Source organism: Diachasma alloeum, unplaced genomic scaffold, assembly GCF_001412515.2.
Source record: "Diachasma alloeum isolate Michigan unplaced genomic scaffold, Dall2.0 Dall_scaffold_00450, whole genome shotgun sequence".
Taxonomy (NCBI): Eukaryota; Metazoa; Arthropoda; class Insecta; order Hymenoptera; family Braconidae; genus Diachasma; species Diachasma alloeum.
The window spans coordinates 14,434-31,703 of record NW_021680589.1 but is presented as its reverse complement, the minus strand read 5'-3'; the positions used below and the strand labels follow the sequence as shown (position 1 = coordinate 31,703).

At 36.3% G+C, this 17,270-nt stretch overlaps 3 protein-coding genes across 3 annotated transcripts; 2 read left to right on the top strand and 1 right to left on the bottom strand.

Annotated features, from left to right (window-relative positions):
* Positions 1 to 8,948: 8,948 nt before the first annotated feature.
* LOC107042412 (involucrin) lies at positions 8,949 to 10,672 on the bottom strand. The gene is made up of 2 exons (XM_015263445.1): positions 10,646 to 10,672; positions 8,949 to 9,869 (listed from the first exon to the last, which is right to left on the bottom strand). The coding sequence occupies exons 1-2, from the start codon at positions 10,670 to 10,672 to the stop codon at positions 8,949 to 8,951; spliced, it is 948 nt and encodes a 315-aa protein (XP_015118931.1).
* A 482-nt stretch (positions 10,673 to 11,154) lies between these two features.
* Positions 11,155 to 14,319, top strand: LOC107042411 (DDB1- and CUL4-associated factor 7). The gene is given in 4 exon segments (XM_029126426.1): positions 11,155 to 11,350; positions 11,353 to 11,896; positions 12,167 to 12,325; positions 14,117 to 14,319. Coding segments are annotated over 3 exon segments (804 nt in total). The 3' UTR covers positions 12,231 to 12,325; positions 14,117 to 14,319.
* A 966-nt stretch (positions 14,320 to 15,285) lies between these two features.
* On the top strand, positions 15,286 to 16,584 carry LOC107042410 (trichohyalin-like). Its single transcript, XM_015263443.1, has one exon. The coding sequence runs from the start codon at positions 15,286 to 15,288 to the stop codon at positions 16,582 to 16,584; it is 1,299 nt and encodes a 432-aa protein (XP_015118929.1).
* The last annotated feature ends 686 nt before the right edge of the window (positions 16,585 to 17,270 follow it).

Below are 17,270 nucleotides of genomic sequence, written 5' to 3'. Positions count from 1 at the left end.
GGGGGGGGGGGGAGAAAAATAATACGCTCAATTTTTAGCGCCTAGCCCCACGTCGGGCGCCAATTTGTGACCTTTTAATATTTAATTAATATTATTTCCTAAAAAGGGGATTTAGGCCGATTAAATAATGAGGACAAATGAGGGGTAAAATTAACTAAATATCTATATTTCTATTAATTTACATATTAGATCGTCGTAACACGTTAGAAATGCCTTTTACTTAGATCTAGGGTTATGGGTAAGGCCAGGCAACTTTTGTACACGTAAAAAGGGGAGTGACTCTAATGCAGAAAAAGGGGAGAAACTAGTCGTGTCGAGGGAATGCAACTAAATATAAGAACAACAACTAAATGGGGAAGAAACAAAGAGTGTAGGCTCACCGTTGGGGGGGTATAGAAAGGAACACTTCTTGAGGCGAGGGGGAAATGAGGGGGACAACTCGTACTCACGACTTCCAGTTCAGGGCTAATCCGAGTCCTTCGATGACTGCAGGGATCGAGCCTTCGTTCCTCCTTCTGGATTCCACGGGCACAGTAACTACGGCCGGGATGAGCTCGGGCACCAAAAATCCTCTTTATCCCAACAAAAAAAAACCAAATGTATCGACTTTGAGGTACGTTCACTGATAATTTAATTAACTTGGGGCANACGTTCACTGATAATTCAATTAACTTGGGGCGCACGTGGCAGTGTCCAGGACAGCGGTTACACGAGTGTCGGTCTCTTCGTTTTCTCCGTGATTTGTGGGGGTGTATCAGATGCCGAAGTCCTTCGGGTTGGAATTCGGGAGCAATCGGGCCCAATTAGTACGGGTGAGTGGTGACGATGACCACAATACAGGGATGTCTCGCTGGGATCGTCGAGGGCGGTGGGTTGCCGAGGCCCATGTATGGGTGGTTTATATTGGGAGCAACGGCTCCTTCAGTTTATCCGATAGGGCCGGAATTGTTGTCTTTCTTCGGCTGATGTATTCGTGATGTGCAAGCGGGTGTAGAGGGGTGATGAGGAGAAAATCGAGGGAAGGGGTATCCAACGGTGGCGGGATTTTATCATTTAGGGGCAGTGTGTAGTTGGGCAAAGTATAAAATAAAAACAAATAAAAATAAAGAATCGCCTCGTCACAGTAGGTGCATTTAGAACTACTACATATAGCCAGTGACCATGCAAAATTTCATTGCCCTGCCAGCATCCGATTTTCATAAATAAAAAAAGAAAATTTTCGTTTTTTCTCGTACTTCAAGATAAAAAATACTTCAGAGCCGTCAAGAAGATCCTAGACCGGTTTTCCGAGAATTTTTTGCGTTTTCATTTTTTCTTCACTCCAGGGCCACTCGATATTCGATCGAAATATTTTTTTATGATAGAGGATGTCCTCATATGATATGAAAAAAATACGCTATACTGGAAGAGCGAAGCAATGCAACGGAAAAAAATTTTTTTTTTCGAAATTTTTGGGTTTTTCAGTTTTTAGGGGAGATTCATCGGTTTTTTTCAAAGAAATCGGTCTGTCAACTATTATTCTTTGTTCATATATGATGGCAAAAGAGTACGCCATCATGTAAGAGAGAAAGAATGCTCCGAAAAAAATTTTTCTTCGAAATTCTTACGTTTGTCTGTCGTTTAGGAGAGTTGCATTATTGTTACTGAAAAAGGGGTTTGTCAATAGACATTTTCTGTTCTGCTGGATAGAATAGTCTATTGATACGACAATAAATCTTTTCTCAACAACACACTCTGCTTTCCACTAACGAAAAAGTATGGGAAAAAATCAATTTTTATTCTTCTATAACGACAACATTTTATATTTTCACATTTTTACATTTTTACAATACGGAGAAATTCTCCACTCTATTCGACGCCAAGTTCCAGCATGCACTGATGAATTATTTACATCACGATTACGGTCTTCTGCGGGTTTTTCGTTTTGTTGTTGTTTGTTTTTGCTTTGGGAAAACCTCCTCGTTAGCCGAAGCCGAATATTGTTTAATTAACAATTGCTCTCCCTGTATCGGAATAAAACAATGGTATTTTTGAATGGCTGGAATAGCTTTGGCACTATCAAATCTCTCTCTCAACTCAGTTTTGATATTCTCGTGTTCTGCCTTGGTGAAAAAAAACATCAATTCCTTCAAAATTCTCTTTTGACCATCGAAACAAACCATCTGGCGTGAGGATTGGTTCACCATGAACGATTTGGAAGCTCTTACGTCTCGCTTCTCTCTTAAAGACAGCTCCTACTCCATCACAAGCTCCTTTACCGTGCGTGGTTGCGTGAAAATGGGCTTCCGCATCTATGCCAAAATCAGTCTTGTGATGCAAGAGATTCGTGATCTGAAAACGATTCTTGTAATGTTGTGCAGCTCCATCGATGACATAGATAATTTTCTCTACGCTTTCACAGTTGTCTTTCACATGCTGTATTAAAATCTTCTGTATCAAATAAACAGCGGCAGTATCGTGAGTCGTATGTCCGACAAAACGACCAAACTCCGATGTTGGATTTCATTTTTTTCGCGATAGTAGTAAACAACGGGGTGAACTGTACACTGGTCATTATTGTAGTGGAAGGATTGAGCAGCATCTTGAGCCACAAAAGCGTAATTTTCCGAAAAATCACAATGCACTAGTACTTCTCCATTATCCAAATTCTCTTTTCGCTGTTTGACAAAAGCCGATTGTTCTTTAGCGATGAAGTGATGGGGCTTCAATACTATCAATCGTTCCATAAAAAGATCAATGAATTCATCCATCGGGAGGGTCTGTGTCTGCAAGGTACACCTGCCAGTACTTTGCCACNACACCTGTCAGTACTTTGCCACACGCGAAATTCGACCATTTCCACGACAGAATCAGAGAGAATTTTCTTCAGTTCACATGATAATGATTTCACTCCAGGACAATCGTTACATTCATCCAGATGACAGGCCGGGGTTGGATTTGTACACATCAATTTTGCTAGACAATCTTTGTAATCTCTGAGTGGACAGGGGGAATCTTGAGTTAGAGTCGCAATATTAATTGCCTCTAGCATCAATTTGCAATTTTGATGATACGTACAAACACATACCACGTGAGTGCCATTTGCTCCCGCCACTACACATTGTTTAGGTCTCAGCTCGGCAAACTTACTGAAACCGACCTTAGCATCTTCATTCGCATGTTTGTACTTCCGATGAAGGACTTTTAGATTTTCGAGTATCATTCGCTTTTGCTCTACTTTCTTCTCTCCATTGATCTTGATGGATATTTTATCTTTCATTCCTGGCATGACGCGACTGTGCTCCAGGTAAAAATTGTGTACCTTCCCGACGGTTGTGCTGGGTAGTGAATGACCTGCTTTCGCAATTGATGAAGCAAACACTCCTTTAATTTTTCTCAATCTTTTCGCTCTTGACGCCATGTATCTGGTAGTTCCAAATTCAGAAGCAATTTTCCGCGCACTCCACGACTGTGGATGAACCGTCAAGATTTGCAGGCGCTCACGGTAGTTTTTCAGATCTTTGAATTTCTGCTTCAAACCATCCAACATTTCTTCTAATTCTATCTCTCTGGCAGATCGATACTGCTTAGATGAAGATGGATCAATGTCACTTTGGTCATCTTCCGAATCATAATCCATGGAAGAACTGTCGAATTCAGCTTCATCGTCTGGTTCGTCGTCGATTGATATGCCGGAATCATCAAGATGGAAAGATCGACCTGATCTCAGAGAACTGTTCATCACATCCAGACTTGGGTCACATGTTTCGGCTTGGAGCATTGATATATTGGGTGGAGTTTCCGAACGCTCAAGATGCGTCGCATTAAGTTTAACCGTGGGGACAGATGGATGAATGAAATAAGTTGGAGCTCTCGTTCGGCATTGACCACAGATTTTCGCAGACAATGGTAAAAAAGGAAATTTCTCGTGTAGTTTCAAGGAAATCGGACGTAAATTATAACCGACGTATCCGTTCTCACCAGGAGCCCGCATTGGATTCGCACATCTATCACTCCGCGGCATTCTATGAAATCCGAAGGTATCAATTCCGAAAATAAAGATCATTTCTATATAATCAACGTGAAAATTCCTTACCTCGTTGCAAGAATAGAATAAGATAGGAGCTCGGTAATCCATCCACACAGAATCGTATGGTGATAAAAAATCAATCGAGAAATTGAGGTTTTTTTCTAGAATTAAAGCCTTGGAATCGACTGATGATGATAAATCAATTAATTGATTCCGTTTGTTTCTTCCTCTCATTTGTTTGATCATAATTTAGCAAACTTCCGATGATGATAATGTTCAATTCAACTATCTACCCTTCCAGTAAAAATTTCGACGAAAATTTTTTTTTCGGCGCACTCTTCCTCCGTTACATGATGGTGTAGTCTTATGTCATCATATATGAACGAAGAATAATGGTTGACAGACTTCTTTAAAAAAAACCGATGGATCTCCCCTAAAAACTGAAAAACCCAAAAGTTTCGAAAAAAAAAATTTTTTTCCGACGCATTGCTTTGCTCTTCCATTATGGCGTATTTTTTTCATATTGTTATAAATCGGACGGAGGTCCGGTAATTTTCACAACAAATAAAATTTTGGACTATTCTCGCAAGACTTAAATGGTCTTTGCTTGAAAGTCTAATCCGTATGGACCCTTACCTTCAGTGCTGCGCACTTCTCACTGAATCGTGTCGTTGGATATGTAAATAGTTAGACGTACGAAGGAGATTATTGAGGGGCAAATGAAATAATTTATAAACCGATGTGAGTTCCCGTTAAAACTTTAATGGCCCCATGAATAAAGCACTTTTGTTAAATTGAGAAATATAAGATCTCGGAACATTATACTTTAAATCAAAACAAATTAAACTAGTAATTTATTCAACTAATTGACACAATTCGCAATATTCGGGAATTTGATACTGGACGATTAGCGCATATAAAATTGATTGACTCGATTCGAACAATGAAATTGAGAGAGGCCGAAGATTTATCCCGGAAAATCTAATGTGGAAATAATTAGGCTCACCCTTATCTTAGTACTTTACAAAACTGGTATAGTCTGCGAAAACGTCCTTTGGTGATCTTCGGATAGACGGGAGGCGGCGAATCCTAATTAGTTGGATAGTCACTCAATTTTGATTAATTTCGTTATTTCGGAGATATTAAGTCAAATAAATTGATAAAGTTCACTAAATTCCACTAAGAATTGGTTCACGTATTATAAAAGGTTAGCTTCGATTTCAGTTAACTTGATTTTAATCTAATAACTAATGGTAGGANTATTTCGGAGATATTAAGTCAAATAAGTTGATAAAGTTCACTAAATTCCACTAAGAATTGGTTCACGTATTATAAAAGGTTAGCTTCGATTTCAGTTAACTTGATTTTAATCTAATAACTAATGGTAGGATTTGCAAAATGAGTCCAACCAGTGACACACGCGTGTATGATATGCTCTAACTTGCGCGACTATGAAGTTGAGCGTAATTGTCGCGAATCGAAATTATTACGGCAGTTATTTCGGACGCGCACTCAAGTCGGTTTACCGCACAGTTAAAGCCCAAGACTAAGGGAAACGTACACGGCGTTGTTGGGTGCGGAGGAATAATTGTGCAGGAGCCAAATTTTATGTTATTCCCTTGATGGTAAAATCGTGACTGACTATTGTCTCGAGCGCTCTTCATTTCGATGCACCCATTGGGGATGGGCGCTTCATCGTCAAATTTTGCGCTCACGTGCGAAACGGGGATAGAAATAAAATTCTGCGTGATACTTCACGTATGGAAATGCTGACATTTTAATTTCATGCGCGCGAGACTATTCGTAAGGTAAATGTGAATTAAATATGATATGGCGAGTATAGATTAGTCACCGTGCCCTTGGAGTCTCCGCTGACGCTCGGAGTCGTCACGCGCGCCGAAAGTTGCTGACGCTCGAGGTCAGCGCGCGGACGTCCGAGAGAGGCGGCAACTCGATACGTCTAGCGAACATTAAATAAAATTTAATAGAAGAGATCTTAAATTTTAGAGATTTTGTATATAGCAATATCATATCATGATATCCTATATCCTAAAAAAAATATTTCGATCGAATATCGAGCGGCCCTAGGGTGAAAAAAAATGAAAACGCGAAAAATTCTCGAAAAACCGGTTTAGGAGCTTCTTGACGGCTCTGAAGTATTTTTTATCTTGAAGTACGGAAAAAACGAAAATTTTCTTTTTTTATTTATCAAAATGGGATGCTCCATTCAGAAGTAATGATTTTTTCAAAATTTCAAGTTTCATAATGATTATCTCAGAAACAAAAAGTGGCAAGGCAATGAAATTTTGCACGATCACTGTCTATATGTAGAAGTTCAAAATGCACCTGNAAATGAAAACGCGAAAAATTCTCGAAAAACCGGTTTAGGAGCTTCTTGACGGCTCTGAAGTATTTTTTATCTTGAAGTACGGAAAAAACGAAAATTTTCTTTTTTTATTTATCAAAATGGGATGCTCCATTCAGAAGTAATGATTTTTTCAAAATTTCAAGTTTCATAATGATTATCTCAGAAACAAAAAGTGGCAAGGCAATGAAATTTTGCACGATCACTGTCTATATGTAGAAGTTCAAAATGCACCTGCTCAATGATTTTTCCCAGACAAAAAAAAATCCGGTGTGGCTGAGTTGACATGGAATGTCCCATAGTTTAAAAAATCATTTATTGGCAGCACCAGCCCCGGAGGGTTCGGATGGTCGTGCCCTCAGTTCGTCATCTTCAGAGTCATTTCATATCTGGCGGATGACGTATTTCCGGGGTCATTCCCCTTCCACTGGATATCGCAAGTTCAAGTTCATGGCTATCCATAAAGTACTGCCCCGAGGTGATGATAAGGGTTACTATTCTCACGTGGGTCGAATGCTTGCGATTATGGTGGTTTGTTTTGGTGGTGTTTTAAGGTCCAGGTGTTTTCAAAACCTCTCCGGAGTCTGGGAAGTTCTCCAAGTGTCAAGTTCTTCTCTAAGTTCTTCTCTAAAGGTAGATTCCAATCTCTCAGTGGTTGCGATTCGTGAGCCAGATCCTCTAGGTGCTCTGATGGCCTAATAATGAACCCTAGCCTCTACCTGTTACTAGTGCATCCCGAATCAACCCTCCCAAGAATTGTATTTTATATCAGTTAATCAGGTATTTATTCCGGAGAAACTCCCAGCATGCTCAGTCGATAATAAAACGACACTCGTCGTCGCAATGATACAAAAGAAAAAAAAACATAAATATATACTCAGATATATCTGGGACATTCCATGTCAACTCAGCCACACCGGATTGTTTTTTTGTCTGGGAAAAATCATTGAGAGGTGCATTTTGAACTACTACATATAGCCAGTGATCATGCAAAATTTCATTGCCCTGCCACTTTTTGTTTCTGAGATAATCATTACGAAACTTGAAATTTGGAAAAAAACATTACTTCTGAATGAAGCATCCGATTTTGATAAATAAAAAAACAAAATTTTCGATTTTTCTCGTATTTCAAGACAAAAAATTCTTCAGACCCGTCAAGAAGATCCTAGACCGGTTTTCTGAGAATTTTTCGCGTTTTCTTTTTTTTTTCACTCTAGGGCCACTCGATATTCGATTGAAATATTTTTTTTATGATAGAGGATGTCCTCATATGATATGAAAAAAATACGCCATAATGGAAGAGCGAAGCAATGCAACGGAAAAAATTGTTTTTTTTCGAAATTTTTGGGTTTTTCAGTTTTTAGGGGAGATCCATCGGTTTTTTTTCGAAGAAATCAGTCTGTCAACTATTATTCTTCGTTCATATATGATGGCAAAAGAGTACGCCATCATGTAAGAGAGAAAGAATGCTCCGAAAAAAAATTTTCTTTGAAATTCTTACGTTTGTCGGCAGGGTATGATTCATGCACATAAGCATTGTACACTTTTAGCTTTGTGCACATACGTCAAAATCGAATTAGATGTGCACATCACATTTTTTGATCTGCACATAAAATTCATTGACGAAATTATGACCCTTTAAATTGTACACAAGTGTCATACATTTCTGCACATATTGTAAATTGAGTAGAAAAAAAATTTCATTATGCATTAAAGTTTAAAATAGGAAACATATTCGGGGAAAATATTCTACACGCAATGGCGAAAATTGTACACATTTTCGTCCTGCACATGAAATATTTATTTTAGATTTACACAGATATGCGGGATACGTACACAAAGATTATGTGTATGTTTTTACAAAGAGATTTGTAATTGAGTTGTGTACAAAATATCGTGCACATGAATAATCGAATGTCGGCAAACATCGAATCCCATGTGTTTTGTTCTCTTTATTATTTTGTTTTCCTAACATTGATACTCTAACGTCAATTGACATATCCATAAAAAAATCGAGGTTTAGTGAAAAAACAGGAAAACAGGTTTAGAGAAAAAGGTAAGTAAATTTATTATGTTTCTTTTCATATTCTATAACTTTAGTCAATTCAATTTATTTATTCTTGTTCGTGTTTTAAAAATTCTAGATTTACTAACTCACAAGGACCACTGCATCCCTGCTGCCAGCCCCACTATACATCGGTTGCTACACGTCAGCCAAAAGGGTAAGTCTGTGTAATTACACATTTTTAATTTTTTAAAATTAGTTTTATGTAAGAATTGCGTCATGGATTTAATATTGTCCAAGTTCTTGACGTGAATTTTCATTTTTTTCGGAATTTAATTTGGAAATTTAATGGAAAATCCAATTCGCTAGTGAAATCTATTCGTAATTCATAAATTAAAAAAAAAATGGTAAAAAATATGCAATAAAATCAGCGGAAAAAAAAACTCGTGATTCAAAGCAGAAAAAACAATAAATTAAATTAATTTCATCGTAACAATTAATTACTAAAATAAAAAACAGAATACAAAATTTCAAAAAAAACATGAGTTTATTATCCCTCTGGACTGGAGCTAGTGGGGATGAGAGGGTTTCAAGGGCTCAGTGATTGGGCCGTGGGGGTGGTGGCCTTCAAGTTCTTGTGATGATGACTCCAAAGACTTTTCTAAAAGATCCTGAGGCTTTTGAAGGTCTAAAACTTGATCATCGGATTTTTTCAGTTGAAGTTCTTCAAGAACTGGTGATTCCAGAGATTTTTGTAGATATTCCTGAGTGTCTAGATGAGGAGCTGCTGACTTTTTTAGGTGAACTTCTTCAGGAAGTAAAGTCTCTGATGGTTTTCCTGAAAGATCCTGGGGCTTTTGGAGGTCTAGTTGATCTCCAGACTTTTTTATTTGAACTTCTTCGGGAAGTGGAGGCTCGAAAGGTTTTTGTAGAAGTTCCTGAGGCTTGTGAGAGTCTAGATGAACTTCAGACTTTGCTATTTGAACTGCTTCAGAAATTGTTGACCCCAAAGATTTTTTCAGAAGTTCCTGGGGCGCTTGGAGATCTAGAGGTTGATCTTCGGATTTTTTTAATTCAAATTCTTTAGGAAGTGTTGACTCCAAATGTTTTTCTAGATGTTTAGGCTTTTGAGAGTCTAGATGATGATCTTCAGACTTTTCTAGTTGAACTTCTTCAGCCATTGACGACATCAAAGGTTTTTCTAGAAGCCCCTGTTGCGCCTGAGAATCTGAGCGATGATCTCCAGAACTTTCTACTTCAACTTCATCAGGAACCGTCGACTCCAAATCCTTTTTCAAAATCTCCTGAGACTTCTGAAGGTCTAAACATTCATCTCCAGACTTTTCCACTCCAACTTCTTCAGGAAGCATTGACTCCAAAGGCTTTTTCAAAAGTTCCTGAGGCTCCTGAAGATTTAAACTTTCATCTCCAGGCTTTTCCACTTCAATTTCCTCAGGAAGTGATGCCTCAGAAGTATTTTCTGCGGGATCCTGGGGTTTTTTAATTTTTTAAAATTAGTTTTATTTAGTTTTTTTATTTAGTTTTTTTAATTCGAGGTAATTGAACTAACCTGAAACTCCTGATTGGCAGATACAACGTCGATGAATTGTTAAAAAAATTGTTAAAAAAATTACTACATAATGACACTTGCCGACTCTTAAGGCCGTAAAAATCGTAGAAATTCGGTTATTTATCACTCGTTCGTTGTGTCTTGATCTTGATAACAAATAACACACGTAAACAAACAGCACTTAACCTCGGATATTCGAAATTTATATCGTATAAATCTTAAATCGATTCTCGGATTCGATTAGAGAATTTTGTACGACACTTTGGTCCAATCCTATCACTTGGAATAAATTTCGAAAAATCAACCTGTCTGTGCATACATTGAGGGGGGGGGGGTTTGACATTGTGACAACTGGTCTACAACTGAAGCCAATTACCAAATAATTACTTAGAATAAATAATATGTATCTGGTGAAACATGCACTCAGTTTACAACCAAAACATGTGCTACCTGTTACCAATTGTGTTGGTAGTGATGGATAGTTTGGACAGAGGAATGAGGAGAGAACTTATGGCCCTATTACTCTGGAGGAGGTAAATGTTTATTTATTAAAAAAAATTGGTGAGCAAAATCTATATTATTATTATTAATTCTGAAAAGTATTTCAAAATAATTTCATCAGTCGCTGAATCATAAAACAATTCACGCTGATCCTATATTAAAAAAGACATGGGTCACTAATCGAACATGGCGAACCTCATGAGCATAATCGATTATTTTCATTTCGATATTAATCATGGCGGGGGCATCCGTGGCTACATTTACATGAGAAGTTACAATACATGTGAATTCAATGAATGCGATTTCCCTAGTTCTCCTTTAATATATTAGAAAATAGGGATTCAATTATTATTATTCAATATTATTCAATTATTCTCCATTGCAACATCAGAATTCAAATTTCTCCAACAATAGTCAAATCCGTTGAAGTCACGGAGGGGCGCGTTCATTGAAACTCCTCGGAAAATATACCAGAGTTGTAAAAACAACAATCGAAGTTTGAAGGTTAGCTTCGATTGAAATTCACTCGTCAATCGTTTCGTGCAATAAACCAATGAATATCAGCAAGTGATCAATGAAAATAGTGATAAATAGAGCATAGAATTGTAAAATAACGAATTGGAGAAATAATTCGTGAAATTACTCACTGGTTTGACATTTAACACCTGTAAACAAACAAACGAGACCTTGTGAGCGTGAGAATCATGGCTCTGCACAGTGTTCCACCAAACCGCAAGGAAATTTATAAATATGAGGCTCTATGGCCTCTTTACAGTATGAATTGGTCTGTGAGACCTGATAAGAGATTCAGGCTCGCTCTTGGAAGTTTTGTGGAAGAATACAACAATAAAGTTCAGATTGTTTCTCTTGATGAAGAAACATCGGAGTTCAGTGCTAAGAGCAAAACCTCCTCGCAACATCCGGTGACTACCTCCGAGTGTGGCGAGCAGCAGAACCCGAAACTCGTTTAGAATGCGTTTTAAATAACAACAAAAATTCTGATTTTTGCGCTCCTCTGACTTCCTTCGATTGGAACGAAGTGGATCCAAATTTAATTGGCACTTCTAGCATCGACACAACCTGCACAATCTGGGGATTGGAGACTGGTCAAGTATTGGGACGTGTGAACATGGTGACTGGGCACGTTAAGACCCAGTTAATTGCTCACGATAAAGAAGTTTATGATATTGCGTTCAGTCGAGCTGGAGGTGGACGAGATATGTTTGCATCTGTTGGTGCTGATGGATCTGTCAGAATGTTTGATCTTCGTCATTTGGAGCATTCCACTATTATTTATGAAGATCCTCAGCACACACCACTGTTGAGACTCGCTTGGAATAAACAAGATCCTAATTATCTTGCAACTGTTGCTATGGATGCTTGTGAAGTCATTATTCTTGATGTCAGGGTGCCATGCACTCCAGTTGCTAGATTAAATAATCATAGGTAATTATTTTTTTAAATGTTTATTTATTAAATTAAAAATCCATCACTTCAATTTACCTCGAAAAATTAACAATTACGATATTAAAATACCTTTTACTACTCTGTGAGGTAATTAAAAATATTTTTAATTTGAAGTTAAATTTTTCATAACAAAATGACAGAACTCTTATTTAAAATTAAGCAAATTTTAAAAGATTTAGTTTAAAAAATGAAGAAATGAACAAAATGTAAAAAAAAAATTCTTGATCAGTTTTTTTTTTATTATTGCAGATCTCAATTGATGATTTCCACCATTCATACCGTTGGATCCTGTAAGATACCTTTTCTATCATAAACTATAGACTGATAGGTTTATACGTGTAACATTTATACAAAAAAAACCGAGAGCAGTGAAAAAAAAATGTGTCATCAGTGAATGTTATTGCGAACGTAAGTGAACCTTATCCCTCATTTATTTTAGAATCATTTATCTTCCATCAAAACGTATCTGATACTTCTCTAATCAAACGAGAGAGGTCTAAGCTTTCGGTGTGAATAACGTGATGAAAACTTTCTCCAATACCAAAACTCATATTTACAAATAAGAAAAATTAATTAATTAATTGTGGAATGAACGTACTTCATAGAATTAATTACATCAAAACTCATCTAATTTACAATAATCACTATACAATATTTTTTTGAGAAACATTTTCTTTTGAGAATTCAATTTTTTACAAAAATATTTTGTGACAATTTATCAGAAATCGATTTATCATTTTTTTTTGGTTTTTGTTTTGACAATTTAATTTTCTACAAAAAAGTTCTTGAACAAAAAAACAAAAATGAATTTAAAAAAAACTTCTCAGTTGAAAATATAAATATTCTCATTAAAAATTTCCTTTTTTCCTAATTTTCCTAATAAACAAAAAATGACAGATGATTCTATATACAATAAACCAATGACAAATGCGAATTATAAATAACATACAGTAGTTTAAAAATCATAATTATTATTTAATAATCGAAGACTAATTGATACTATCTCTAAGTTCCATCGAAACTGAGAGAGAAGACTATTCGAATCAGTCTCTCTCCTTTAATACTATAAATAATCATCAATAATCGTCCACTCTGATGCAGAGCAAGTATGAAAAAAAAATTTCTAGGACCTAAAAATTGTAAAAAAAAAACCGTAAGACCTTATTAAACAATTACCAGCGTCATTTCGTCAAGGTACGAGAGTCTAAAAAGCAGATAAGCGTTTTTATCCAGTAGATAATACTGATAGACTCACTTGAAATGAAATGATGCAAGATCATTGATTATCCTGCAATGAATAGAAATTAATTTTCATGCGACAACATTATTTCATGCTTTTTTTCAATTAAAAAAAAATAAAAGTCAACAGATATTAAAAATACCTCAACAATATAAAATTTTCTCCAATACTCTTGCTCTGTGACGAGTCAGGAAGCTTCGATGGACGTTCAACTATCGTAAAAATGAGAAAAACTCGAAAGTCATAACTGGACGGATTAAAAAAAATACCCAAATTTCAATTTCATTATTTTTTTCAACACCAAAATTGAAAAAAAAAAATCTGAATCTCAGAAACTTTTTTTCAAACTTTTTTTCAATTTTCAATTTATTTCGATTCAAATCAATTGTATTTCGAAAATAAATTCATAAAGTTAACATTTGAATTTGAGAATTTAAAAACATTCTTTGAAAAGTAAATAACAAAATTCCCTTGAATTTTTGTTTAAACTTATTAAAAATCCTTATGAGAAAAATTAAAAAAAAAATTCTTTGCAATGTTCATAAATTAATGAATGATTTGATGAATATTTACCAGAGACAAAAGTCATCCAAATTTGTGCCCCAAAATGAAGTGCAAAGGAAGTTAAATAGATAAAGGGCATGATCCTAGTATTTAAAAAATTTCATTTGATTCACCCTTGAAAACTTCCTCTGTTTCCTTCTTGAAATCCATTTTGCCTGGTTCGAAAACATTCAATTGTTCGTTACTATGACAGTTTCGGTTATTTTGTAGAGACGGTTGATCAAAAACGAAAAAAAAACCGAAACTGTCATTCACACGAAAATTGGAGCAGAAATGGACGGCAACAAGGAAAGAGATGAAATTGTCAAGGGTAAGTCAAATTAAACTTTTTAAATATCAGCGTGAATTATTCTATGATTCAGCGACTGATCAAACTATTTTTAAATACTTTTCAGAATTAGAAAAGCTGGCCAAACGCCTTGTGCGAGCCATGCAGTTTTTCGCCACGGCAGAACACCCAATCTTGCCGATACTGGAGTGGAAAGATATTCTGCTGGCAACAACCATAAGGATACATTTCCTAAATAAGCGTCTGGGGGAAATTTTCAAGGCCCAGCAACGCTGCGATTAATTTAAATTTTTTTTGCTTGCTTTTATTGGTTATAATTTCTGTCAATTTCATAATGTTTTAAATAAAAAAATTCAATTTATCCATTATTTCTCGTTATTATTTCAAAAATTCAAAAATTCAAAAGATTGTACATTGCACCTGCATAACCATTTTCAGCTGCACTTGGATAATACTTCAGAGCCTAAAACATGATCAAATCATGTTTTTACCAATTGGAAAACTCGATTGAGATTTAGTGAGGCAAAATTATCAGATTATCAAAATTATCAAATTTTAGTTTTTGTTTGATTATTAAGTCCTTGCTCCATAAACAATTAATAAATTCATAATTTCACGTGTTTTATTAATTTTTTCATTCAATCATTATTAAATTATTCAAATGTTGATACCAGAGAGAGAAAAATATAAGTTTCAATACCGATGGGACCAAGGGAATAGCTGATTTACAACTGAAACAATTCATCGACGTTGTATCTGCCAATCAGGAGTTTCAAGTTAGTTCAATTACCTCGCAGGCTCTTCCAGAAGTCGAATCTGTCCCTGAGGTCCAGGAGAAATCCATCCCTGAGAACCCATAGGCAAATCCTACAGAGGAAGTTCGCCCTGAACCCCCTGAAGAGGAAAAATCAACGCCAGAGGTGGCTCCAGAGCTGCAATCGACTTCAACAGCTCCAGAATCAGTTTCAGAAGAATTTAAATCGACTCCTGAAGTTGCAGGGGAAGCCCCTGAGTGTCAAGAACTTTCAGAAACTCTTCCTGAAGAGTCAAAACGAGAAGAGGAACCAGAATCTTCAGAACTTCCGGGAAAATCAGCTATTGCTCAATTTCAGAAAGAAATTGAATCTCGAATTGAAGTAGATGAAGAAAATTCAGAACCTGAACATGAATTGAGACCCCTGGACTCTCCTGACATGTTTGACTCTTCAAAACCTGAGACTCCCATTGAAATTGATAATCAAGACATCGAGAAAATTGCAGCGACGTTGAACCAAGATGACGACGATGATGATGATGATGAAGGAGTCATTGACTCCTGAAGAGCCTGAAGATCTACAGGAGCTCCCGGAAGCTGAGGATTTCCCTCCAGAGGGAGAATCTTCAGGGAAGACTGAAATGTTTCAAGAAAACGAACTTCACGAGTCTCGAAAACCCCAGGGTCCAGCAGAAAATACTTCTGAGGCATCACTTCCGGAGGAAATTGAAGTGGAAAAGCCTGGAGATGAAAGTCTAAATCTTCAGGAGCCTCAGGAACTTTTGAAAAAGGATTTGGCGTCGACAGCTCCTGAAGAAGTTAAAAGGTCTGGAGATGAAAGTCTAAATCTTCAGGAGCCTCAGGAACTTTTGAAAAAGCCTTTGGCGTCAATGCTTCCTAAAGAAGTTGAAGTGGAAAAGTCTGGAGATGAATGTTTAGACCTTCAGAAGTCTCAGGAGATTTTGAAAAAGGATTTGGAGTCGACGATTCCTGATGAAGTTGAAGTAGAAAGTTCTGGAGATCATCGCTCAGATTCTCAGGCGCATCAGGGGCTTCTAGAAAAACCTTTGATGTCGTCAGTGGCTGAAGAAGTTCAACTACAAAAGTCTGAAGATCATCATCTAGACTCTCAAAAGCCTGAACATCTAGAAAAACATTTGGAGTCAACACTTCCTAAAGAATTTGAATTAAAAAAATCTGAAGATCAACCTCTAGACCTCCAAGCGCCCCAGGAACTTCTGAAAAAATCTTTGGGGTCAACAATTTCTGAAGCAGTTCAAATAGCAAAGTCTGAAGTTCATCTAGACTCTCACAAGCCTCAGGAACTTCTAGAAAAACCTTTCGAGCCTCCACTTCCCGAAGAAGTTCAAATAAAAAAGTCTGGAGATCAACTAGATCTTCAACAGCCACAGGACCTTTCAGAAAAACCTTCAGAGACTTCAGTTCCTGAAAAAGTCTATCTACAAAAGCCTGAAGATCAATGTCTAGACCTTCAAAAGCCCCAGGATCTTTCAGGAAAGCCATCAGAGACTTCACTTCCTGAAGAAGTTCACCTAGAAAAGTCAGCAGCTCCTCATCTAGACACTCAGGAATATCTACAAAAACATCTAGAATCACCAGTTCTTGAAGAACTTCAACTGAAAAAATCCGATGATCAAGTTTTAGACCTTCAAAAGCTTCAGGATCTTTTAGAAAAGTCTTTGGAGTCATCATCACCACAAGAACTTGAAGCCCACCACCCCCAGGGCCCAATCACTGAGCCCTTGAAACCCTCTCCTCCCCCACTAGCTCCAGTCCAGAGGGATAATATGTTTTTTTGAAATTTTGTATTCTCTTTTTTATTTTAGTAATTAATTGTTACGATGAAATTAATTTAATTTATTGTTTTTTCTGCTTTGAATCACGAGTTTTTTTTTCCGCTGATCTTATTGCATATTTTTTACCATTTTTTTTTTTTTGAATTTATGAATTACGAATAGATTTCTCTAGCGAATTGGATTTTCCATTAAATTTCCAAATTAAATTCCGAAAAAAATGAACTTGGACAATATTAAATCCATGACGCAATTCTTACATAACAATATTGTTCACTATTCATTGCCTACAATAAATTGGAAATTTGAAAATGGAAATTGGAAAGAAATTTAAATTTGAACGTTGAATTAGGGAATTTGGAATATGGAATCGAAAATAAGCAATTTAAAATTTGAAATTCAAATTTGGAATTGGCAATTGAAAACTTAAAATTTATTACTTAAAATTAGGAACTTGAGGTTGGAAATTTGAGAATTTGAGATTAAAAATCTGAAATTGGAGATTTGGACTTGTAAATTGGGAATTGGAAATATGCAATGGAAGATTTGAAATTCGATATTTGGAAATGGGAATTGCAATTGGAAATTGAAAAATGGAATTATGCAATTGAAAATTGGAAATATCCAATTGAAAATTGGAATATGGAAATATACAGTTGAGAATTGAAAACTTGAAGTTAGGAAATAGGAAT

What these genes read in the sequence shown, in the direction of transcription:
- LOC107042412 (XM_015263445.1), bottom strand. Translation starts at nt 10,672, where the DNA reads ATGAAAATAATCGATTATGCTCATGAG. An exon ending in TAATCGATTATGCTCATGAG is followed by an intron (nt 9,870 to 10,645) that starts GTTCGCCATGTT and finishes AAAAAACCCCAG; the next exon opens with GATCCCGCAGAAAATACTTC.
- LOC107042410 (XM_015263443.1), top strand. Translation starts at nt 15,286, where the DNA reads ATGACGACGATGATGATGATGATGAAGGAGTCATTGACTCCTGAAGAG.